This window comes from Otolemur garnettii, unplaced genomic scaffold, assembly GCF_000181295.1.
Source record: "Otolemur garnettii isolate 467f Iridium unplaced genomic scaffold, OtoGar3 scaffold00018, whole genome shotgun sequence".
NCBI classification, from domain to species: domain Eukaryota; kingdom Metazoa; phylum Chordata; class Mammalia; order Primates; family Galagidae; genus Otolemur; species Otolemur garnettii.
In genome coordinates, this window is record NW_003852413.1 from 6876685 (window position 1) to 6900600 (window position 23916).

At 49.8% G+C, this 23916-nt stretch overlaps 2 protein-coding genes across 2 annotated transcripts in view; both read right to left on the bottom strand.

Moving 5' to 3' along the window:
• Window positions 1-4099: 4099 nt before the first annotated feature.
• On the bottom strand, window positions 4100-12449 carry MRPL58 (mitochondrial ribosomal protein L58). Its single transcript, XM_003786142.3, has 6 exons — window positions 12247-12449; window positions 8355-8391; window positions 5523-5582; window positions 4924-5006; window positions 4668-4837; window positions 4100-4418 (listed from the first exon to the last, which is right to left on the bottom strand). Exons 1-6 carry the CDS (start codon window positions 12430-12432, stop codon window positions 4334-4336), a joined length of 621 nt encoding a protein of 206 aa, XP_003786190.1. The 5' UTR covers window positions 12433-12449; the 3' UTR covers window positions 4100-4333.
• A 6442-nt stretch (window positions 12450-18891) lies between these two features.
• The window catches only part of CDR2L (cerebellar degeneration related protein 2 like), a 15125-nt gene continuing 10100 nt past the window's right edge, over window positions 18892-23916 (bottom strand). The window contains exons 2-5 of the mRNA XM_003786143.1: window positions 22579-22691; window positions 22124-22272; window positions 21143-21307; window positions 18892-20008 (exon numbers count right to left, since the gene is read on the bottom strand). Of these exons, the coding sequence (XP_003786191.1) occupies window positions 19117-20008; window positions 21143-21307; window positions 22124-22272; window positions 22579-22691 (1319 nt within the window). The 3' untranslated portion in view covers window positions 18892-19116. The remainder of the gene's footprint in view (window positions 20009-21142; window positions 21308-22123; window positions 22273-22578; window positions 22692-23916) is intronic.

Here is a 23916-nt window from a genome sequence, read left to right on the forward strand (position 1 = left end):
GCCACAACGCCCGGCTATTTTTTGGTTGCAGCCGTCATTGTTTGGCGGGTCCGGGCTGGGGATTCGAACCCGCCACCTTAAGTGTATGTGGCTGGCGCCTTAGCCGGTTGAGCTATAGGCGCCGAGCCAAGGTGCAGGTCTTAAGGATGCAGCTTGATCGTCTTTACCTGTGCAGATCCTCAGGGACAGCCACTTAGATCAAGAAGCAGAACTTTCCCAGCACTCTTGTGCCGCCTGCAGGTCAGTAAGTACCTCCCCCACTTACTTCCCTGACATCACACAAAGTAGTTTTGCTGAGTTTGAACTTCATACAAATGGTATCTTTCTCTTTTGTAAAGTCTGGCCTCTTTCTCCCACCATTGACTTTGAGAGTCACCCATATTCATTCTTTTGCCATTATCCTTTCTTAAAGGGTGGGTTCTACTCTCTGTCCCCAGACTTTTTGGTGTCTTCTTACCTCTCCTTCCCCTCCAAGTCCCTTCACGTCCACCAGTGTCTTCAGAGGCCCTCTGGGCCCAGCAGTGAAAGTGCCTTCTATGCTTTTCTGCTGCCCCTCCCTGACCAAGGATCCCCCCAGGCCCTGCTTTGCCTCATTCAACTGCTCATATCTATCTATTCCTAAGAGTCCACTTGTGTCCCTGGGTCCCAGATCTCCCAGGCTCCATACCTGACCCTGGGCATCACCACTGGGCAGTTCTCCTCACAAGCAAAGCCACGCTCATTCAGCCATCCTCCCAAGCCCCTCCCCCTTGGTGACTTTCCTGTGCCAGTGCATATTCATGTCACACCCCTGCTCTCAAGCCACCCAGGCCAATTTTCTGTCCTCATAATCCTCCAGCATCCAGTATCTTCTCCCTGTTCCTGTTGCCACCGATGTAGCTCCAGAACTGGTACTTGACTGCTAGACAGTCAGTCACCAACCACACATACTTCCCTGCAGTCTGTTCTCCTCCTATCACAGCCATTAGTCCTCTGTAGGGGAAAGTCTAAATGTCTTGGCTGTCACATTTAAGTCCTTTCTAGATCTGGATCTCACTCAATGTGATAGATCCCTCTTTTATAGCTGCTTGTCCCTGGGTTCCAGGCAAACTGTGCTGTAAGTCACTGAGAACATTCCCAGAGTACTTTCTCAGTGCCATTAACCACTTACCTACTCACTTCAATCCCACAGTAACACGATGAAGTAGGTGCTAATAACATTACCCCCCAACCCTGGCACCCATAGCTCAGTGGTTTGTTCCCAGGCCACATGCTTGGGGCTGGTAGGTTCAAACCGGCCCAGGCCTGCTGAACAAACAAACAAACAAAAAGCCGTTGTTGTAATGGGTGCCTGTAGTCCCACCTACTAGGGAGGCTGAGGCAAGAGAATCTCTTGAGCCCAAGAGTTTAGGTTGCTGTGAGCTATGATGCCATAGCACTCTACCAAGGGTGACAAAGTGAGATTCTGTCTTAATTAAGAAAAAATAATAAATCACCCTTGGTTTGGAGATGGTGAAACCCGGGTTCAGAGAAGTAGTTTGCCTAAGGTCTGCAGAAGGGTGGGAGATGGTCTTGGCCACTCTGGCTGCAGAGCCCATCCTCTCAATCCTGAGAATTCCCTGTCCCAGACACAGGCAGACCTTGGAGTTGCTCCCATTTCCCTTGCCTTGTCCTTGGTGATGACATGCTCTTACCCTGCTCCCTTTGCCAGTTCCTCCCCTCCTTCAGGCCCATTTCTCTGACTCTCCAGAGGAAACTAGTGGCTCCTCTGCTTCTTAAAAGGTTGTGTTGGCTCGGCGCCTATAGCTCAACCGGCTAAGGCGCCAGCCACGTACACCTAAGGTGGCGGGTTCAAATCCCCAGCCCGGACCCGCCAAACAACAATGACGGCTGCAACCAAAAAATAGCCGGGCGTTGTGGCGGGCGCCTGTGGTCCCAGCTACTTGGGAGGCAGAGGCAGGAGACTCGCTTGAGCCCAGGAGTTGGAGGTTGCTGTGAGCTGTAATGCCACGGCACTCTGCCCAGGGGGACAGCTTGAGGCTCTGTCTCAAAAAAAAAAAAAAAAAAAAAAAAGGTTGTGTTACTGCAATCCATTTTTCTTGTCACCTTTTATCATCACCTGGTTGAGAATTGTCAATTCTCTGGAAGAAAAGACTTTTTTTTTTGAGACAGTCTTACACTGTCGCCCTTGGTAGAGTGCTGTAGCATCACAGCTCACAGCAACCTCAAACTCCTGGGTTTAGTCGATTCTCTTGCCTCAGCCTCCCCAGTAGCTGGGACTACAGTTGCCCACCACAACGCCCAGCTATTTTTTTGTTGCAGTTTGGCCTGGGCTGGGTTTGAACTTGCCACCCTCGGTATATGGGGCTGGCGCCCTACCCACTGAGCCACAGGCACCATCCGAAAGGACTTTGTTTTGTTCACTGCTGACTCCTCTCCTCACTCAGTTTGCTGAATGACTGAATGAACTAATGAATGTTGAACTTCCTGCATATGAGCCTCAGCCTCCTTCTAGGCTCTGTCCCTTGAGGATAGCAATGACACCTTATATATCTTTTGTATTTTGTAAAAGTCATTCATAAATGACTCCTTTCCCTTGTCTAGACTTACTTGAATGAAGGTCCCTGCTAATGTAAAGTATATACTGCTACAGTTCATTTTCTTGAATTTAGAGCATCACGAAGCAGTATTTGTCATATGAGGGCCCTAGATCAAAAAGGATAGAGAACAGTGTAGGAAATCCCCCCAAGCTCCAGTGTTCTACTGCAGTGTGCGCCTGGATACTCTCCTGGGGCCCAGAGTGGCAAAAATATCCTTCCACTTACAGTTTACTCTTCCTGCCTTTAAAAACCCACTGCCATGGCTCGGCGCCCATAGCTCAGTGGGTAGGGCGCTGGCCACATACACCAAGGCTGGGGGGTTTGAACCTGGCCAGGGCCTGCTAAACAATGACAACTGCAGCAAGAAAGTAGCTGGGCATTGTGGCAGGCGCTGTAGCCCCAGCTACTTTGGAGGCTGAGGCAAGAGAATCGCTTGAGCCCAGGAGTTTGAGATTACTGAGCTGTGACACCACAGCACTCTACCCAGGGTGACCAAGTGAGACTTTGTCTCAAAAAAAAAAAAAAAAAACCAACCCACTGCCTAGTATAGCACCTAACACACAGTACTCCTCCCTGCTCTAGATCCTCAGTGGCTTGCTGTTACCCATGTTTCTTAAAATCTAAACTCCTTGAATTTGAGGCTGTCTGCATTGAGCCTCTGCCTCTCTCTAAGCTTCCCTTCCCTCCCATAGTCCCTCTGCACGAATCTGCCATTCAGAGCTGCTGGCTTTCTCAGCCCGTCCTCTTCAGCCTCTTTTCTGTCTTCTGTATTCATATTGTTCCCTTCACATGGTATGTCCACCGCCCCTCTCTACTGATTAAAATTCTATACCTTTTCCATGGCGCAGTGCAAATGCCCACTTATCCATCTCCACTCTCCTTCTGGGCTGTGTGTTCCTTAAGGGTGGATATCAGACCCCTTTCCTGTCCCCTCTGCCCAGCCATGATACACAGTCAGTGCTGAGTCAGTAACTGTGAGACACGGCAACTGAGAGAAAAGGTGGGAATTTTTTTTGTTGTTTGTTTTGGAGACAGAGCCTCAAGCTGTTGCCTTGGGTAGAGTGCCATGGCATCACAGCTCACAGCAACCTCCATCTCCTGGGCTCAAGCAATTCTCCTGCCTCCTCCTCCCATGTAGCTAGGACTACAGGCACCTGCCACAACGCCTGGCTATTTTTTGGTTGCAGCCAGTTGTTGTTTGGCAGGCCAGGGCTGGATTCAAACCCACCAGCTCAGGTATATGTGGCTGGCACCTTAGCCACTTGAGCCATTGAGCCAAAAGGTTGGAATTTTAAGAAATGAGTATATTTGTGGTGGATGTGTTACTTAGTTCAATGTAAGCATTTCACATTGTATATTGAATCAGTACCCTGAACCCCATAAATGCATCAATATACAAAGTTATGATTTAATAAAAAACAAATAAAAAAATAAAATAAAAAATTTGATGGAAAAGGTAGAAAAAAAAAAAGAAAAGGTGGGAACTCTGTTATGGAGCATTCTGGAAGAGATAGGAAGCCTGAAAGTTTACAATTTTATTATAACTAACCCCAGGTATGACAACATGGTAATTGTCTATAAAGACCTTTGCACCTAGTATCTCCAACTCTCCGATGAACGTTCTTGTGATGGCTCCAATGTTACAGACAAGCATTAGCAGCAAAAACAAAGAAATCTTCTCATGGTGTTAAAGGCATCTCTGCTGCAGCTGCTCCAATGCCCTGAAGAGTGGTCTTTGCCAGCTGCGGGTAATTTCAGTCCATATCTACCCTCCTGCTTGTCTTTATGGTAGAATGAATTCTCTTCTGTCTTAGCCTTTCCCGATTCATGTTTTCTACCCTGAAAACAAAAAGGCTGCAATTAGCCCAGATGCCCAATCAGTGCTTTTCAAAATGATGAGAGGCGCTGGAAGCTCAGCCAAGGGCAGAGCAGCCACCAGCAGGCACTGGCTCACAACCCCCCAGCCCTCCTGGAGGTCTCTCACTTGCCTACTACTGGCCTTTTTGGACTTTACCCCCTCCTCCCTGACCTGGGCAGACTACTGCCCATGCACATCAGTTTATGGCAGCTTAGGGCATTTTCTGGCACCTGATTCTCTGAAGTTGAGCATCTTCTTTGGATGGCTCCTTGGGTGTCTGGCTGGCCTCTGTGATCATGTCTCGAATTTTCTGTAGGCAATCTGCCAGATTCCGGAACTGGTAGCGGCTGCTTTCAGAGGTGAGTATCAACTCTCCTGACCGATTGATCTTATTTTTATGCTGCAGAGAACAAAGGAAAAACTGGAGTCCTACAGAGTAAAGGTTTAAAAGTCACTGAGGGAGGGAAAGAAAGGGATGGTGGTTACCAAGATGGCAATCCTCTGCCGCACAGGCTCTGCAATCCAGTCAGCAGTTGCCAGATGGAACCTGACTTCAGCCTTAGAGTTCACTGTGGATGAAGGAGAGAAGAGAGCACTGGACACTTGGACTTTCAGGAAGTTTCAGTACCCAGTGACCACCCTGAAACACAGAGAGGCCAGACACCCAACCATGTACCTTCTAGTCTATGTCAAAGTTGGCCAAGAAACAAGCCTGCAAAGATCCTGAGGCACTTTTGGACAAAAATAGACTTCCAATAACAAAGTGCTTCTCTTACAGTTTTGCTTAGTGCTGTAAAGAATGGAGGGAAAAAGTTCTGCCAGAATGGAGGAAAGCTATTCTTGGAGCTTGCTGCCAACTCAAGCTGTGCTTTCCCTTTGTTTAGCCTCATAGCCAATCCTGGTCCTAGCAACCCACAGCTGAGCATTTGAGAATCAGACCACATTCAAAAGAATAAAGAGGATTATTATAAGCTGGCAGTAGTTAAGTTTCTGCTGGAAAATTCCTTTATTCTATATGAACATAAACATAGGCCCACTCCCCAGCTAAGTTTTAAAGTAAAAGAAAGCAACAAGGTGCCCTGTACCTTTGTTAACATTCTGTCCCCCAGGACCACTACTCCGACAGTAAGATATTTTCAAGCGATCTGTAAAACAGAAGAATGCAAACACAAAAAACTGATTATCCTATCAACACAACTATCTCTTTTACACATCTCACTTTCAGTGGCTTTTTTTTTTTTTTTTTTTTTTTCAGTTAGGGTCTCACTCTGTTGACCAAGCCGGTGTGCAGTGGTTTGGTTATAGCTCACTGCAGCTTTGAACTCCTGGGCTCAAGCGATCCCCTGCCTCAGCCTCCCCCACAGTTGGGACTATAGGCATGCATGACTGCGCCTGGCTATTTATTTTAAATTAATTTTTGTAACCAGCCTGAGCCAGAGTGAGACCCCGTCCCTAAAAATAGCTGGGCATTGTGGCAGGTGACTGTGGTCCCAGCTACTTGGGAGGCTGAGGGAAGAGAATCACTTAAGCCCAAGAGTTTGAGGTTGCTGTGAGCTGACGCCATGGCACTCTATTGAGGGTGACAAAGTGAGACTCTCTCAAAAAAATTAATTTTTGTAGACGTGGGGGGTCTTGCTATGTTGGCCAGGGTGGTCTCAGACACCTGGACTTGAGCAATTCTACCACCTCAGCCTCCCAGAGTGCTGGGATTACAGGTGTTAGCCACTGTGCCCAGCCTTTCAATGTCTTTTATAGCAAGTTGTCCCTCAGTATCCATGGGGGATGAGTTCTAGGACCTCCATGGATCCTAAAATCCAGTCTTTGATATAAAATGGCACAATATTTGCATATAACCTAGGCAGACACTCCCACATATTTTAAATCATCTCTAGATTACTTGTAATACCTAATACAATGTAAATGTTATGTAAATAGTTGTTACACTATATTGTTTAGGGAATTAAAAAAAAAGCCTGGGTATGCTCAGTACAGATGTGACCATCCTTCTCCCACCCCTCAAATGTTTTCAGTCTACACCTGGTTGAATCCAGATGTGGAACCCACAGATACAGAGAGCTGACTGTGTAGACTATATGTACATAAGTGCAACATTCAGATCAGCAAAGTTGGAAATCTACTCATAGATTTCAAAACTGAAATCAAGGGCAAGTGACTTTCCCAAGGTAACACAGTAAACAAAGTAACATTATGACATGGTTGTCTGCTTCTGGTCTAATATATCCTACCAGACCTGCTGCCCTTGCTTTTTGCTGTTCCATTTTTTTGTTTTCAAGCAAGGAGTCTTTCAAAAGCCCAAACTAAGGGGCAGACTTAGTTTAATACTAGAAGTGGTGGATGTAGAATCTCAATAGACTGAGCTCCAATACAGCAGGACCACGTCTAATTCATTGTGTGCTCATTGTATATTCCCAGGCCAAGCCCATGGTCGGGGATCAACATCTGTTGGATGAATGAGTGCTCGACCTAGAGTTGGAGCCCTAGCTTCAAACACTGGCTCAGTCATGAACTGACTACGTCGCCTTTACAAAGTCCCATTGCCTCCCTGGGTCTCAGATTCTTTTTAATCTGTAAAATGAGATTTTCCCTCTTCTTTTTTTATAATTAATGTAAAGCAGTCTTGTCGTGTCTGAGGAAAGATGGAAGGCAGAATAGTGATAAAATTTTAGAAGACAAGATGGTGCCACCCCACCAAGGTCTGAGTGGCAAAAAAGGGTGGCAGCATCGTGGTGGAAAGCAGCAGGCCCCAGTGACCCATCTTGGACTGTTGCTGGGAGGCTTCCCTTCTTTGGAAAAGTCAAATTAAATCCTTTTTCTGACTTAGGTGACAAATGCACAAGGTATTGTGGGGGGATGGTGTCACCATGGTGCCCTGGCAACCTTGCAGATAGCCACACGGGCCGTGTGGGCAGGGCTTGTACCACAGCTGATCTAAGTCTTCCTGGGAACAGAAGGGCTTGTGACGTACGAGGCTTAGCAGCCTGGTGAGGAGCTACCACGAAGCCATCACCCACTGCCTGTGCATCTGCCCGGGGCTGGCAGGAGACACTTCTCTTTGCATCTCTTTACCTTGAATTCTGATCAGACAGAAGACTTCCTCCCTCCTCCCTGAAACATGCTCACCCCTTAGGGCAAAACTATAAAAACTATAAAACTGCAGGGTGTCCTGTCCCTTGTGTTACAGTCATGTGGCTTCTTTCGGTGTTACCCTGAGCAAGGACATGAGCCAGCACCTTTGGCTGTTCTTCCTTTCACTGCCAATGGAAGTCCAAAACTCTGAATCTAAAAAGGGCCACACAGGGCAGCACCTGTGGCTCAAGGAATAGGGTGCTGGCCCCATATACCAGGGATGGCAGGGTCAAGCCCGGCCCCAGTCAAAAACTGCAAAAAATAAATAAATAAATAAAAATAAAAAGGGCCACACGTTAGGCCTCACCTATGCTTTGACAGGTACAAAATTTTAAAAGGTGTGCAAGTGGTTTACAAGGAAAAGTCTCCACTCCTGTGTCCCAGCCACCAGTTTGTCTTTTCTCTCCAATTCCCGAGGCACTCACCATATCGAGGTTTTTGTATATCCTTTCAGATATAGATATACATATATAGATAGACAGACATTTCAGAGACCTAGATAAGTGAAACACAGATAGGAGCTTTTTCCTCCTAACAGTAAATTCATCTATCGTAAAGACCACTCATGTCAGGAGAACACCCAGCTCTCTCCCTTCATGGGGCTCACTGCCCAGTACTCCATGAGTGGCTACACATCATTTATGTGCTACAAAGACTCCACTTTTGCACACCCAGAGATAATCTCTCTACTTTTGGGCTGGAGAGATCTGGAAGGAATGTGTGAGGGGAGAAGGAAATGACTGATACTTAAAAAAACCCAAATTACTTACCTAGAGGGATGTCACTGTTGGCTTGCTTTGCATCATCCTGTAACATAATGTCACAGTGTCAAATAAGTATTACCTGTTGGGTGACTCCTAACTGGTCCGGGGCAACAAAAGAAATGATGTAAAACACATTACTATTTTCAAGTCCCCAGCAAAATGATATCAGAATGACAGAAAAAGCTTCTCCAGACTCCAGAAGTACCGCCTCAGAAACATTCCCTTAGGAAAATGGAGCTGGTGTCCCCAGCCTTCCTTGCTCTGGTACTATCAAGGCCTGGCTCTGGGGGTGGCAGTGGGGAAGCCACAGTACTCAAGCATCAGGGAGTCTCCAAAAGCAATAGCCTCTGTCAACCTGGAGCAGTGAGTCTGACAGGTTACCTTGTTTCTTCTGAGGCCACAGGAGGCTTGCATGGGAAGCAATCTGCCTTGAACAGTGGCTGACTGGTACATCTGCTCTAAGGGTTTGTGTCAGACTGAACCCCTCACCCCAGAACTTTCTATTGCCATGTCTCTCCCTAGTTGCTCCTCCAGCAGCAATGCCCTTTGGCCTTAAAACCTCATGTCCACAAGGCCCAACGCAAATACCACTCCTTTGGAAGCTTTTCTGACCCACTTAAGCTCAAAATATCCTCATGTGTACAACTTCTGGCTGCTTTCATCCCTTTTACTTTAGAATTATTTGAGGGTGAATTCCTTACCTTACTCTACTTTCCACAGTATTGAAGACCTTGGACCACACCCTCTTCCCCTTTCCTATGATGCCTTTGCTCTTTGCAACTTTTAAACAATGATGTACCCCAGAAATCCTTTTCTTCTCTCTTTCTACTCTTTCTTTCCCTAAAACACTTCATCCACCTATGTGGATTAAAATATCCTCTATATTTTTGACTCCCAAGCTTCTGGCTCAAACTCAAGCCTCTTTCTTCAACTCCAGACCCATGTTTCCAACTGCCACGTGATGCCTCCTTTCAGATACCTGATGATGCCTCAAACCTCAAGCTTCCTCCCACAGAATTCCCTTACTAACACTTTGAAGTACCCCCACATTTCCTGTTGCAGAACCCTGTTTATACATGATACTACTCCTCCATACCTGATGTTCCCCAGCTCCCTTCTTTTTGCCTTTTTTCCCACCAAGACAGGATCTTACTCTATTGCCTTGGCTAGAGTATAGTCACATCATCACTGCTCACAGCAATCTCAAACTCCTGGGCTCAAGTGATCCTCCACCCTCAGTCTCCTGAATAGATGGAACTACAGGTACATGCCATCATACCCGGCTAATTTTTCTAGTTTTTGTGAAGATGGGGTCTTGTTATTGCCCAGGCTCAAGCAAACCTCAAACTCTCAAACTCCTGGCCTCAAGCAATCCTCCCACCTCAGCCTCCCAAAGTGCTAGGATTACAGGCAGGAACAACCATGCCCCCCCCTTTTACTATCTGCTTCTTTCACTAGAATGTAAGAAGCAGAGATTCTGTTTTATTTGTTATGGCTGTATCTGCTATGCTTGAAACAGTACTTGACAGAATAGGTTCACAACAAACTTCTTGTTGAATGAATGAATGAGTAAATGAATGTTATTGCCCCTCTCTCATCTCAGTTCATGGCACCTCAATCCTTCTATTGCTCGGGGCCCCAGACTTCAATTTCTCTCTATTCTCACTTCTAATTTGATCCGTTAACAAATCCTATAGGCCTTCTCCCTGAAATATTTTTAGTATCCGACCAGTTCTCGTGACACCCATCACTTCCCCTATGCTTGTCACCTCTTGCTTGCACTACTGCAATTTCCTAACCTGTCACCTTGTTCTTAGCATCCTCTAGTCTAGCGGTTCTCAACCTGTGCGTTGCAACCCCTTTGTAACAATGAAAATACATCCTGCTTATCAGATATTTACATTACAATTCAAAACAGTAGCAAAATTACAGTTATGAAGTAGCAATGAAAATAATTTTATGGTTGGGGGTCACCACAATATGAGGAACTGTATTAAAGAGTCACAGCATTAGGAAGGTTGAAAACCACTGCTTTAGTCTGTTCTCTACAGTGATCCTTGAGAACTCTATGTACTCTTAGCTCCTGTCCTCTGTCACCTTTCCACAATGTCATAATGATGCATATGAATGTCCTGGCTGAAACAATGCTGAAAAAAGAGCTGAATGCCAGTTTCTTATTAGGCTGTACTCCAAAATCATCATCTGGTCGCTATGATGATGAAGCCTGGTTACATTGGCGAATCTGAAATCTTTGATGACCACAGAGTTGGAAAAATTGTTGTGAACCTCATGGGCAGGTTAAGTAAGTGTAGAGTGGTCAGCCCCAGATCAGCTCAGCTCCAATCACACATCTATTAAAAATAGCACAATAATCTGTTCCCATCCCATCAGTTTGGTTTCACTGTACTGACAACCTCAGGTAGCATCGTGGACCATGAAGAAGCAAGAAGAAAAGCACAAAGGAGAGAAAACCCTGAGATACTTTTTCTAGGGATGTAATACATACTTACAAATAAAATGCCTCAATGGAAAAATAAAAAGGTTAATCCTTATAAAGCTAAGTCAGATCACTCCATTCTTCTGCTTCAAACCCTCCAATAGGTCTCCCTTGCATTAAAAGGAAAGGCTGAAGATCAGTAAGCCCTAGAAACAAGCCTTTCCCCAGCTATCCTTCTTCTCTTTCGCTTCACCTAACTCCCCTGCTGAGTCACACCAGTGAGCAGGCTACTGCATTAAGGTTGTTGCATTTGCTCTCCCCACTATTGTCATGGCCCACTGTCTTGCTTCTCCAAAGTCTTGACTCAAATGTCACCACCTCACAGAGGCCTTCCCAGACTATCCTACTTACAACTGCAACCCTAGTCCCTACCTTTGGCACTCCTTCTTCCTTCTGGGCTTTATTTTCTCCAAAGTACCACCTGTCACATTCTAATTATTTACTTATTTTTTTTGAGACAGAGCCTCAAGCTGTCCCCCTGGGTAGGGTGCTGTGGCATCACAGCTCACAGCAATCTCCAACTCCTGGGCTCAAGTGAATCTCCTGTCTCTGCCTCCCAAGTAGCTGGGACCCCAGGCACCCACCACAATGCCTGGCTATTTTTTTTTTTTTTTTTTTTGGTTGCAGCCATCATTGCTGTTTGGACCGCCAGGCTGGATTTGAACCCATCACCTTGGGTGCATGCGGCTGGTGCCTCAGCCACCTGAGCCACAGGCGCGGAGCCTAATTATTTACTTATTGCCTGACTCCCTCCACTAGAATATAAGCTCCATAAGCATTAGGTTTTTAATTTTGTTCAGTACTCTACGGTCCCAGCCTAGCATAGTGTGCAGAGCATGCTCTCAATAGTCGTTTGTTGAACGAGTGGGTGAATGATTGAATGTTCTCTTCCTGTCTGTAGGTGGAAGCTTAATGGATCCAGGGCCTGCATACAGCGGGCTTAATAGATGCATTTGGAGGTACAGAGAAGCCCTGTTTTCTCAAGCGTCCTGGGGTTACCAGAGGCAATGGACATGTAACGTCCCAAAAAGCAGCAAACAACTTGGCAGCCTCTGGCCTTTACTGTCCACTTTAGAGAGCCAGAAATGCCCACATTTTCCTTTGGGACAAGAATCCTAGGAGCCGGGAAACAAACGCGGAAAAACAGGAAGCCTTGAAAGAAGCATATCCAGTGAGCAGTCCCAGCTCCCGCACACCTCGAGCCACTCCAGCACCCTGACCCCCCGCAGCCTCCCAGTCTGCGGTAGTTGGCACAGCCAGCTCCCTCTCACCGCAACAGCAGGGTTGCACGCCCCGCGGCCTCTTTAGCTAAGCTCCATGCCCACCCAATGGGGCCCCGGGTTCCCGACGTTTCCCAGCAGCGGGAGGAACGCCCCTTCCGTCCTGCCTTTCTCGGCTCACCGGGACCCTCCAGGCGGTGTCCAAGCCCTGGGATTCGGGGTAGAGCTTATTCAGGCTGTAGATGCTCTGGAACTCGGTGCCGTCTACCTGCTTGTGTAGAGCCCGGTGGGGGCAGCGCGTGGGCGGCTGGAGCAGCCAGGCTCCGGCTCGGAAGAGGCCCCAGCGCAGGTACCAGGGAGCCGCCATGTTTAGACCTCGGGGGCGCTTCCGGCAGGTGGCTTCTCCCCGCGGTCCGCAAGCTCACGCTGCAGTCGGAACTTTGGTTCCGCGCGGCTTCCAGGGCCCGCCGAGGGGAGGCGGTGAGCTGGGCTCCGCCTCCGGGAGGCTTGGCCGGCTTGGGGAAGAAGTTGGCCAGACAACGAACTCCCAAAGGAGCCTCCTAGTGAGAAGAACCCCTGGATCTCGTGTGCCCCAGACACATCACTTCTTTCCCTTTCAAGACAGTCCATTCTCTCCCCCCGGACCGCTCATCACCCGAGTCAAACGTCAGTGAGGCCTGCCCATCCAGTTCATCTCCCACCCATCTGTTCCGCGCTCCCCTTTACCCTGCTCCGTGTTAGCTTTTTCTTCTTCTTTTTTCTAATCACTCAATCTTAAATGTCCAATTTAATTGCCTGTCTTCTAGCCAGGATGCCTCTCCAGGAGGCGGAGGGCACTCTACAAATATTAATAAAATGAATTCGGTAGGAATGTATTTTTGCAAGTTGAGGTCTGGTAGAGCTGAATTTTAGGAACCTGAGGCTCTTTATAAGGTAGACTGTCAGCAAATCCCGCCCCCACCAGCATGTATGTGATGGTTTATACCCAGAACTCTGCATGACAAATACCAGACAGGAGAGGGAGGCAGCTTACGGAAAGAAATGTTTGCAGAACCTGAAGCTGTCTCCTCCCATCTCCACGCCTCCTATCACCAGCTTTATGGAGTATGATGGTGATTTCTTCTAGCCAGGAGATAGGGGAAGCCTGCTGAGACAGGTAGAACATTGAGACAACTGCAGGCTACCCTGAGACCCTTTCACAGGGCTGTTAAGGCATGAACTCTGGAATCCAGAAGTTCTAATTCTGAAAAAGGTTCTAAGTAGAGCAAGCGGTGTTTGAAAACACGTAAACCTTAGTTAAGTTATTTTGTTGAGAGGCAATACGGTAAATGGAAACTGATCTCAATAAATGTTAGGAATAATTAGTAATACTGGTGGTAGCTTCTTAATGAAGAGTTCTATTTTTAGACAAATATGCCCCTGGGGATGCCAGGAGATTGTTATCAAGACAAGGCTTTACTATCTCAGCATCATGGATGTGTCACAGTCTTTAGGAGGGAATAAACCACTTACCATGGACTGGTTTTATAAGTTCAAACTAAGAAGAGGGTGGAAATTGACACATATACTCCTTTTGAGCGCTAGGCTGGAAGGAACCTCTCCTGTGTTCTTCCCTGTCTGACTTAGTCCCAAGACCTCAGAGGGGACAGAGGCATCTCCATGGTGACTGTAATAAACTGCCCAGGGGAGCAAAGCTGGTGCTCAGATTGAGGGCTAAGGATTATTATTAATAAAGTCAGAACTATTCCATGACATCATTCTTCTGAGGCTGGGCTCCAGTGTCTGACCCAGGGAAATAGGAAAAGAAAGCTGCAGGTTTCCATGGCCCCAAATAAACACAGCCTGCTCAGGCCATCTGGTGGCCTGGATTCTAGGAGAGGAGGTGGCATAGGATAGAATGAGACAAGCTGCCCTGGGGTGGGGAAAAGAGCAGCTGGCAAGCTCCTCTCACCTGCTGCTGCCGTCGTGAACCATCCAGTATGGTGGCCCTTCTGGGAGAAACAGGCCTGAGATGGGCCACCTGTTCCCCCCAAAAGGTGGGCACTTCCTTACCCTCCTGGGTCCTCCATAGCCTGAAATGGTGCTTCAGGAGAAGGGGGGAGAGAAGAGAGAGGAAAAGAAAGGAGAAAGAATCACCAAGCCATTTCTGCAGCTGATGAGTTTGTATACCCCAGTCCTCTGTAGTCTGTGAGTTGGGGTACCACTCCCATGTAGGGGGGTGCACACAATTTCCCTTTCTCATCTGGAGTGCCCTGGGTTAGACTGCCTCCTAAAACTCATCATTATGTGAAAATAGGGAACATGCAGTGAGGCATGGTGGAATTGGTCCGGCCTGAGTTCTATTTCTATGTGACATTGGATTATTTAACCTCTAAGCCCTTGTATCCTCCTTGGTAAAATAGAGGTTTTATAGCTGTCTTATGAAGTTCCTGAGGATATTAAACACATGTAAAACACCTAACACAAAGACAGCACACACAAAAACTAGCTGCTTCTAGGGGACTAAGTGCATGCAAGTTTCTTGAGGGCACTTTCCTTTTCTTTCTGAAACCTGATGACATGTTTTTCTCCTCTGCAGCAGTAGTGTGGAAATCCAGTCTGACTAGCTCTGTTCCAGACCCTCTTGCTTTCCCTGTGGGGATATGCAGCACAGAAGATATTTCTCAGCATGAGTGGGCCAAGCTGTCCCTTCTTCCCAGAAGGTACTTCTTTTACCATTTCTTACCTGCCTGGCCCCTAAAAACTGGGCCACAGCCCAGCTTTCAGCTCAAGGTTTGCAGGGAGGGTGGAAGCAGGTCTGCACTGCAGGGGCTGGAGTTTGACCTTGGGAGTGGGGAAGGGAGCCAGTTCAGAGCAGGACAAAGCTGGGCCATAGCCCCTTGGGGAGGCAGAAGGAAGTATCTACCATATATAAAGTGGTGATCAGGAAGGAAGAAGGGGCAGAAAAATGTGCCCAGAGGGGACTTTAATATCTGAGGGAGAGCAGGGCCACAGAACACTTCCTTTACCTCTCAGGAGTGACTGCTCCACATGTTAACCACATGGCTCTCCACCCAGTTGGAGACAGGTGACACTAGGACAGCAAAACCTGACAGCCACTTGCATGCTGCGCTGATAACCCCCCCGCTTCTGTTTAGTTGATGTAATAAGCACAGAAGTCTGGGGTCCACCTCTGGACTCCCCATGTCACACCTTCCTCCCTTCCTGAGTCTGAGGGAAATGGTCCCAGCTCCCTCAGGGAGAAGCCATGGGGAAGCCATGCTGGTGCTTTTTCCTCACAGTGCAGCTGGTCCCTGAGTCTACCTCCCAGGGAACACTTTGGAAGGTTTTCCATAAATGCAGGTTGTGTGGGCTGGTGGGAGTGGGATCCACATAGCTGCATTTTCTTTTCTTTCTTTCTTTTTTTTTTTTTTTTGAGGCAGAGCCTTAAGCTGTCGCCGTGGGTAGAGTGCTGTAGCATCACAGCTCACAGCAACCTCCAACTCCTGGGCTTAAGTGATTCTCTTGTCTCAGCCTCCCAAGTAGCTGGGACTACAGGCACCCACCACAATGCCTGGCTATTTTTTGATTGTAGTTGTCATTGTTGTTTGGCAGGCCGGGGCTGAATTCCAACAGCTCTGGTGTATGTGGCTGGCTCCTTAGCCACTTGAGCTACAGGCATGGAGCCATAGCTGCATTTTCTGTCTAGAAACACAGAAGAGAAGAGGGCAGCAAGAAACTGATACTCCCTTCCCCCAGAGATTCAGGAGCATTTTCTTCTCTGACTTCCTGGGGCACCCAAGCCTTTGGAGCTGTCCCCTAGCACAGGGCTGCCCATGAAAGGAGGGCTGGGTGGGGTTGGCATGTAAGGTGAAGGCAGATCCCGGGGAAGTGCCCCTCTGACCCAAATCTTCAGGTGTCTCCAGGCCACTGATAGGTGAGCTTGAACAGCAGCGCTCAGTTTGGCAGACACTAACAGATTTGGAAAGGGCTGGGTGAAGCATGGAAGTTTGGAAAAGGCAACCTTCCAGAAAACCCAGCAGATTGTGCCTAGAGTATAAGCTGGAAAAGGGGGTAAAATCCTGGGAATGGTGGAGACCCCTCCAGAAGACCAGCCCTTCTCTGGGTACTGTCCTTACCATGATGTGGGGAGATGAGACAGATCTGGGGGAAGAATGGGAGTGGCGAGGGTTTTTAAATGTATCATATGGAAGAGAGGTGTGGGCTTTAGATCAGAAAACAGCAGGAGACAGCCCTCATGTCATTCTTGTGGCCATCTTATGTCACTGATGGGTGGCTCTCCAAGGGCTAGTGGGTTTCCCCATCCTTCAGGGTCCCACAAGGCATTCAGCCCCATCCTGGGCTCTTTCACTGTCCCTCAAGGGTACAGCCTCTGCTAGCAGCCCAGGAAAACTTTTGAAACCTTGGCCAGTGCTTACAGCCCTGCTACCACTTAGCAAGCTATTCTCTTCCTAGCCTTTAGGTCTCAGCTAAATTGCCACCCCTCTCCCAGGGCACCCTGAGCACCCTCACTTAGTGTCTTCAGCCTTTTTTTTTTTTTGAGACAGAGCCTCACGCTGTCGCCCTGGGTAGAGTGCCGTGACATCACAGCTCACAGCAACCTCCAACTCCTGGGCTAAAGCGAGTCTCCTGCCTCTGCCTCCCAAGTAGCTGGGACCACAGGCACCCGCTGCAACGCCCGGCTATTTTTTGGTTGCAGCTGTCATTGTTATTTGGTGGGCTCGGGCTGGATTCGAACCCAGCACCTTAGGTGTATGTGGCTGGCGCCTTAGCCACTTGAGCCACAGGTGCCGAGCTGTCTTCAGCCTTTTGTTCCCATTACAGCTGCCCCTTCCCATTATTTAAACACTTTTCCTTGAATTCCTTCCCCAGGAAATTTGAATACCACAGATATACTGGCTCTCCCTCCATGCACTGTATGTATATATTTAGATACAAGATTACATATCATTTGAAAAAAATTGGCTTGCCCTACTGAGCGTGCTCCACCTGAGCTAGCACCACCCTCCTGCCCCACTTTTTCCATTTCACTACCTTTGTTTGTTTTTGGTAAGAAGGACCTGGCTGTTTTTGTTCACCATGTGTCCCCAGCAAGATTGCAGAGCTGGCACTCAGTAAATATAGAAACTTCTGCACAGAGCCTATTATTTAGAGCCATTCAGCCATCAATCATGGGAAAGTGAGAAGAGAGAGGCTGAAAACTCAGGCCTTGCTCAAGTAGATGTAGAGGACCCCACAGGGCCATCCTTTCCCTGGAGCTGTGCATCACGGGAGGCAGGGGCATGAGACACACACAGAAGGGAATGAGGCCATCTCTGCTTTTAGAATACTGATGCATTTTTTATTAAAGAAGAGAATAAAGCATTTGTAAATATATTTCTCTCATGTATACTTCAAAGGTGACACTGCTCAGCCACTACAGAGCTGGGGAGAAAACAGGCCAGAGCTCTTCCCGCTCCTCTTCTTTTACCCCCTCCCCCCAGATAACAGAGACACATGGAGGGCTGGGAGCTGCCCAGCACAAAGGACAAAAGGTTCCAAGTTTCATGAACGGAAGGACTCAGCCACCAGCTCGCATCACAGTGCTGCCCGGAGGGAAGGATGGTGTTTCCAGGGAGGTTGGGCACGTGTGTGTTAAGAAAACCCCTTTACCCATTAGAAACAAATAAGGCTTAAAGGTTCCCCATGGGTTCCTGGCACAGAGGCCAAGACCACAGCCTCCCACTGGACTGTATGGCTCCTCCAATTTCTAGGGTTTCAGGAAGGGCAGCAGAAGGGACCAGAAGCCCTGAAGGACTGCCCAGGGCAAGCTGGAGACCTGGGCATCTCTTAGCTGAAGGCTGACTTTCTGAATTTTTATCAAAATATTATACCCCTAGACCAGCTGGGTCCTCAAAAGCCCCCCACAAAGGTGGGAGGTTAAGAGCAGGCATTTTATGGGAGAGAGGGAACTTTTCCCAGTTCAATACTGCTTGGTGCGGGGTGAGAATTTCAGACATTCCCCAGTGAAGGGGGGATAGGGGTGGACACTGAAACCACTGGCTGGTGGCACATGCCCAGGACATTCTGGGGGCTGCAGATGTTACCTGTGCCACGATTGGCCTGTGGGGAGCATGGAATGAATGAGACATCATGGTCCCTGAGACGGGGGCAGGTGAAGAGAGGGGAAGCAGAGGCCAAGCTTGGTGAGTCAGAGGCGGTGTGCAGATGGGCACTCCCACCACCCCAGCCCCTGGAAGGCTTAATGGCCCCAGAAGACATTTCCAGGGCTGGACTGAAGGAGGCTGGCTCTGAGGGAAACAGGGTGCACTGCTGTGCTGAAGGGCTCCCTCTTTCCCCACTGATTGGCTACAGATCTGCTGTGGGCTGAGAAGCCAGGTCTTGGCAGGGCTGGATTGGGGGGGGGGGCACTAGGTGCCTGACTGGGGCCTCCTGCTCTGCATGTCAGGGGCTGTCTCTGACCTGATCAGGACCCTGGGGGTGGGGCAGCTGGTGCTAAGGGAATGCAGGAGCATCACAGCTGGGGAGAAGCAGTGGGTGGTCCAGGAGACCCCTCACACCCAAAACAGGTGGCTCTGGGGGCCCCTTTCAAGTGTTTCCAGTTGTGGCAAGGGGTCAAGGAGAGTTCCATTGCAAATCTCTCAGAAAAAACAAACTTTGGGAAAAAATTAAAAAGCCAAATAATCCAAAAAGGCTTTCAGAGGCCTGGCCACCAATCTGAGGGTGAGGGCCAGGGTCAGGAAGCTGCAGGCTGGGAGAGCTTGGAGATCCCTGGGGGAGTGGGGACGTTTGGCTTTTAAACTGAGCTGCGCCTTTGGGTTGATGCAGGTGGCTGGGGTCTCCTGGGAGGCAGGACAGGTTTGTTGCCTCCCACATCATCAGGGAACATGCTGTGTTCCCCGATCAGAGAGGCCCATTCCTCATGCACCTCTGGGGCAGCCAGATGCTGTGTATTGCTGCTAAGGGGCTCTCACTCACCAGAGGCTGCACGCGCGGGCATGCGGGACTCCACGACCTGCAGCCTGGGGGAGGCTGCGTAGCAGGGAAAGGGTCACTTGCTGCTGTGCGTCTTGACTTTGGTGGCATTGATGTCAGCCTTGGTCTTCTGGATCCTGGAGAAGATCTCCTTGAAGAGCGCCTTGTACTCGGGCTGGCTCTGCTCCAGCCGCTTGTCCACAGCCTCCACGTGCTGGCTCAGGCTCTTCTCCCCGGCCTTGGTCTCCCCGTGGCCCTCCTCACCCCCGCGCAGGTCCCTCCAGGAGCTGTCCCGGGAGATTGGCCGGGAGGTCTGTACGCCGGCATGCCGCACGCCCGCGCCGTGCTGCCGGCACCTGCTTAGCAGCTCCTCGTACTTCTCGAGCAGCGCGTGGTACTGCTCGTCCACCTCCCGCAGGATGGACATGCCGCGCCGGCGCACGCTGTTGGCGTGCAGCGTGAGGTTGCCCGCGTGCCGGCTGGCCGGGTCTTTGGCCACGATGGCGTTGAGCGCCGTATCGCTGCAGCTTTTGCGCACCGCGTGGCCCGGGGAGGCGGCCGGCGAGGGGACACCGTCCTGGGCGTCCAAGTCCTCCCCGCGGCCCGGCTGGGGGTCGTCGGCTTCAGGGGCCTGGGTGAGGGGCGCCAGAAGAGCCTCCGCCAGCTGGTCCTCCCGGCCCAGCAGGTAGGTCTTGGCCTGCTTCATCTGCTGCAGCTCCAGCAGCTCGGCCTCCAGCTCCTGCACGCGCAGGCGGCAGGCCTCCATGTCGCACAGCTGCCGCTCCAGTTCCGCGTACTCCTGCAGCACCGCGGTGTATTCGCGCTCTGCGCGCTCCTTGCGCTGCCGCTCCTGGCTCACCTGGGAGCGCAGCGCCCCCACCAGGGTTTGCAGCCGCTCGTTCTCCTGCTCCAGAGGCCGCGGGCCCAGCTCCAGGGAGGAACTGTGTAGGCGAAAAGTATCCTTGCACCTGGCAGGCAGTGGGGTAGGGGGCAGAGGGCAGAGGTCAGGGCAGGCCCCACAGCCCAGCCTTGGCGCTTACATCTCTCTTGGTCCCAGGGTTGAAATTGTTTGACCCTCTTCATCCTCTTTACACTTCACCCTTCTCCCTGGAGGCTGACCATCACAGATGGCCTCAGCCAGGTCTCCCTGCTCTCTCTTGAGCTCAGCCAGTGAGAGGTGGGGGCGGGGCAAGGAGGGGCAGAGGGCCGCTGCGGGGTCCGTCCTCCTGAGTTTTTTCCCATGGTTAGTGCTAGTGTGGCAGGCAGCCTTCTCCTAACCTTCCTTCCCCTTGCCCCTTGTCTAGGGCTGGGAGCAGCTCCTCTCTCTGCCGCAGCCCTGGGGCACTGTAGTGTTCCTGTGGTTTCCCTACACCTCGCCTGCACTTCTTTATTAACTTCTCCCCTGTTATTCTGTGTGAGGCACTGTTTCCTGCCAAGACTCTCATTGAAACACCCAGTAAATAATGTGACATGTATTCTTACATTATTAAGTAGTTGTCTAGTCTTAGATTTAATGGGAAATGAAAAGTACACTAGTAACCCTTCCTGGGTTAGAATTCTGGCTGTACCTCTTACTGAACAAGTGACCTTGGATAAAACATATAACCTCTGAGCTTCAGAGTTTTTTTGTTTGTTTGTTTGTTTTGTTTTTGAGACAGAGCCTCACTCTGTTGCCCTGAGTAGAGTGCTATGGCATCATAATTCACAGCAACCTCAAACTCTTGGACTACAAGCACCCACCACCATGTCTGGCTAGTTTTTCTATTTTTAGTAGAGATGGGAATCTTGCTCTTGCTCAGGTTGGTCTTGAACTGAACTCAAGTGATCCACTCAACTCGGCCTCCCAGAGTGCTAGGATTACAGGTGTGAGCCACCTTGCCTGGCCTCTGAGCTTCAATTTTCTCATCTGTGTCTAGTAGGCATAATAAAACACCCATCACAGTGTTGTTATGAGAATTAAATCAGCACTTGGTGATGATCATGGCAGCCTAACAGGACCAGTTTCTCCCATGGCCTGGACCATCCATCAACTCTTGTTCCCATCTGCTGCCTCTCTCCCCTGCCTTGGGGACTCAGAGACACCAAGTAGCACCCTCACCTACCGGGGGCTGGTGCACAGCTCCTTGAGGCAAGGGAAGGTGTGGATGGTGCGCCTGCGTTCCCGCTTCTCCCGGCGCACTCGCAGCTGTTCCAGGCCCCTCAGCTGCTCCACCTGGGCCTGTAGCTCCTCCACCTGGGCCTGCAGGCGCTCAATGGTCTCTGTCAGCCTAGGGGTGGGAGGTGCAGGGTACACACAAAGGAGAGGTTTTAAGGGGAGCAAGCCAGCCTCCCTCAGTGCAGCTCTGGCTCTCTGCAGATGGAGGGATGTGGGGTAGGGGATAGACAGGGACCCTTGGGCTACATGGTCCTGGGGTCAGAAGGGGAACTCTCTGCATGCCCAAGGACCCACTCTTCTTCTGCACCTCCCGACTGAGCTGATCACTTTTCTTTGCCACCTCAGTTTCTTGTATGGTCCTCTATCACGCATCATCCTGCACTTGGATACAATATTTATATGCCTGCCTTCTCTCCCAGGCTGTGAGCACCCAGAGGGTGGGTGAGCCTCTTTGTATCTCCACCATTATATCCTTGGTGTCTAAAACAGAGCCTGCAGCAGTTTGGGACCAGCCTAGGCAACACAAGAAGACCCTATCTCTACAACAAAATTAAAAATCAGCCAGGCGTGATAGATGCACCTGTTTCCTAGCTACCTGGTAAAGAGGTAAGGGAATTAGGCCTAGGAATTTGAGGCCACAGTAAGCTATGATCATGCCACTGCACTCCAGCTAGGATACCAGTGAGACTCTGTCTCTAAAAAAAAAAAGAAAGAAAGAAAACAAAACAGACCCTGGTGTGTAGTTGGTGTTTAAAGAAAGGTTGTGGCCTAAATGTTAATCCATAAAAAATGGACAAGGCTAAGTTCACTGCTATCCTAGGTTTGTGGGGAAAAGTGCATGAGTTATACCTGCCAGTTGATAGACCCATATGCACACCCAGCCCTGCCTCTCCCTCATCCGCTCCCCAGCCCTCAGCCAGGCCCTCACCCATGGATCTTCTGCTGGGCAGCCTTACTCTCCAGCACCAGCCTCTGATTGGTCAGCTCCAGGTCTCGGGCTGTCAGGTCCAACTGCTCGTACACTTTGGCGTGCTGCTCATTCACATGCCGCAAAGTATCCAGCTGCTTGGTCAGGTACTGGGGGCCCAGGGGGATTGAGTAACCTTTTAGAATGGGGCAGGGGCAAATATCTCTGCCTGGGCCCTCCTCCCACTTCTAAGGACAGGTATGCTTTGAAATATTTGTCTTCAGCTGATTGAGGGCTAAAGATAACGCCAGAGGGCTGTCTGGGATAGTTGTGCAGGTTGTCAACTGCACAAAGCTGTTGGGCCAAGGTTGTGTTTGCTAAGCAGGTGCCTTTTTCTAAGTTGCACAAGGGCATACACGGGCCAAAGGCCCCTGTTGGGTGGGGCAAGTATGTGCAGGGCCAGGGTGGTCCCTCACCTCGATCTCCTGCACTTGTTCCTCATTGGTGGAGTACATCTGCTGCAGGGACTCCTCCAGCTCCTTGTTCCTCTCCAGCAGAGTCTTCCCTAGCTCTGCAGCCAGATGCAAGTCTGGGGGAGGGGGACAGAGGGTGGGAGAAACATGAGCAGCATGAGAACAATGACAGAGGACCCCCATTAATGTGCAGAACATCCACTCTGGGCAGGGCCCTGGGGACCCCCAGGTGACCAAGACACAGGGAACCTCCAGGCCTGGGAGGAGACATAAGGCAGGAGCTGAGCCTCTGCACTGTCTCTTCTGGTCCTTTCCTGACATTCCTGGGGCTTTTCTCCATCCTCCTTCAAGTTTGTGCTTAAATAGCACCCCCTCCAGGGGTCTTTCCCTAACCACTTGATTCAAAGTTGCATCTTCCACTGCCCTGCACTCTTTCCCTGGAGTAATTTTTCTTCTTAGGACTTACCACCGTCTAACTTACCAAATAAATTACTCATTTAGCTTGTTCATCTCCCCAACTTTGAGCTCATGGCACAGGGATTTCTTTCTTTCTTTTTTTTTTTAAGAGCTAGGGTCTCACTATGTTGCCCAGGCAGGATTATAGTGGCTAATCCCAGGTGTGACCATAGCTCATCATAGCCGTGAGCTCCTGGGTTCAAGTGATCCTCCAGCTTCAGCCTCCTGAGTAGTTGGGACTACAGGCATGATCCATGATGTCTGGCTAGGACATGGATTTTCTTTTTTGAGACAGAGTCTCACTATGTCACCCTCTGCAGAGTGCTGTGACATCACAGCTCACAGCAACTTCAAACTCTTGGGCTTAAGCTATTCTCTTACCTCAGGCTCCCAAGTAGCTGGGACTACAGGCGCCTACCACAATGCCTGGCTATTTTTTTTGTTGCAGTTGTCATTGTTGTTTACCTGGCCCAGGCTGGGTTTGAACCTGCCAGCATGTGCATGTGGCTGGTGCCGTAACCACTGTGCCACTGTGCGCCGAGCCCCAGCTTCTTCATTTTATGGATGACAAGCAGGAGAAAATGAAAATGACTAGCCCATGGTTTGACACCCATAGCCACATACCTGGAGGCTGGTGGGTTAGAACCTGGCCCCGGCCAGGTAAACAACGGTGATAACTGCAACAAAAATATAGCCAGGCATTGTGGTGGGTGCCTGTAGTCCCAGCTACTTGGGAGGCTGAGGCAAGAGAATTGCTTTTTTTTTTGAGACAGAGCCTCAAGCTGTCCCCCTGGGTAGAGCGCCGTGGCATTACAGCTCAGAGCAACCTCCAACTCCTGGGCTCAAGCGAGTCTCCTGCCTCCGCCTCCCAAGTAGCTGGGACCA

Coding starts and splice junctions, on each gene's coding strand:
- MRPL58 (XM_003786142.3), bottom strand. CDS start 12,432: ATGGCGGCTCCCTGGTACCTGCGCTGGGGCCTCTTCCGAGCCGGAGCC. Junction 5,007..5,522: donor GGGACAGAATGTTAACAAAG/GTACAGGGCACC, acceptor CTTCATCCACAG/TGAACTCTAAGGCTGAAGTC. Junction 4,838..4,923: donor GGCAGAGGATTGCCATCTTG/GTAACCACCATC, acceptor TGTTCTCTGCAG/CATAAAAATAAGATCAATCG.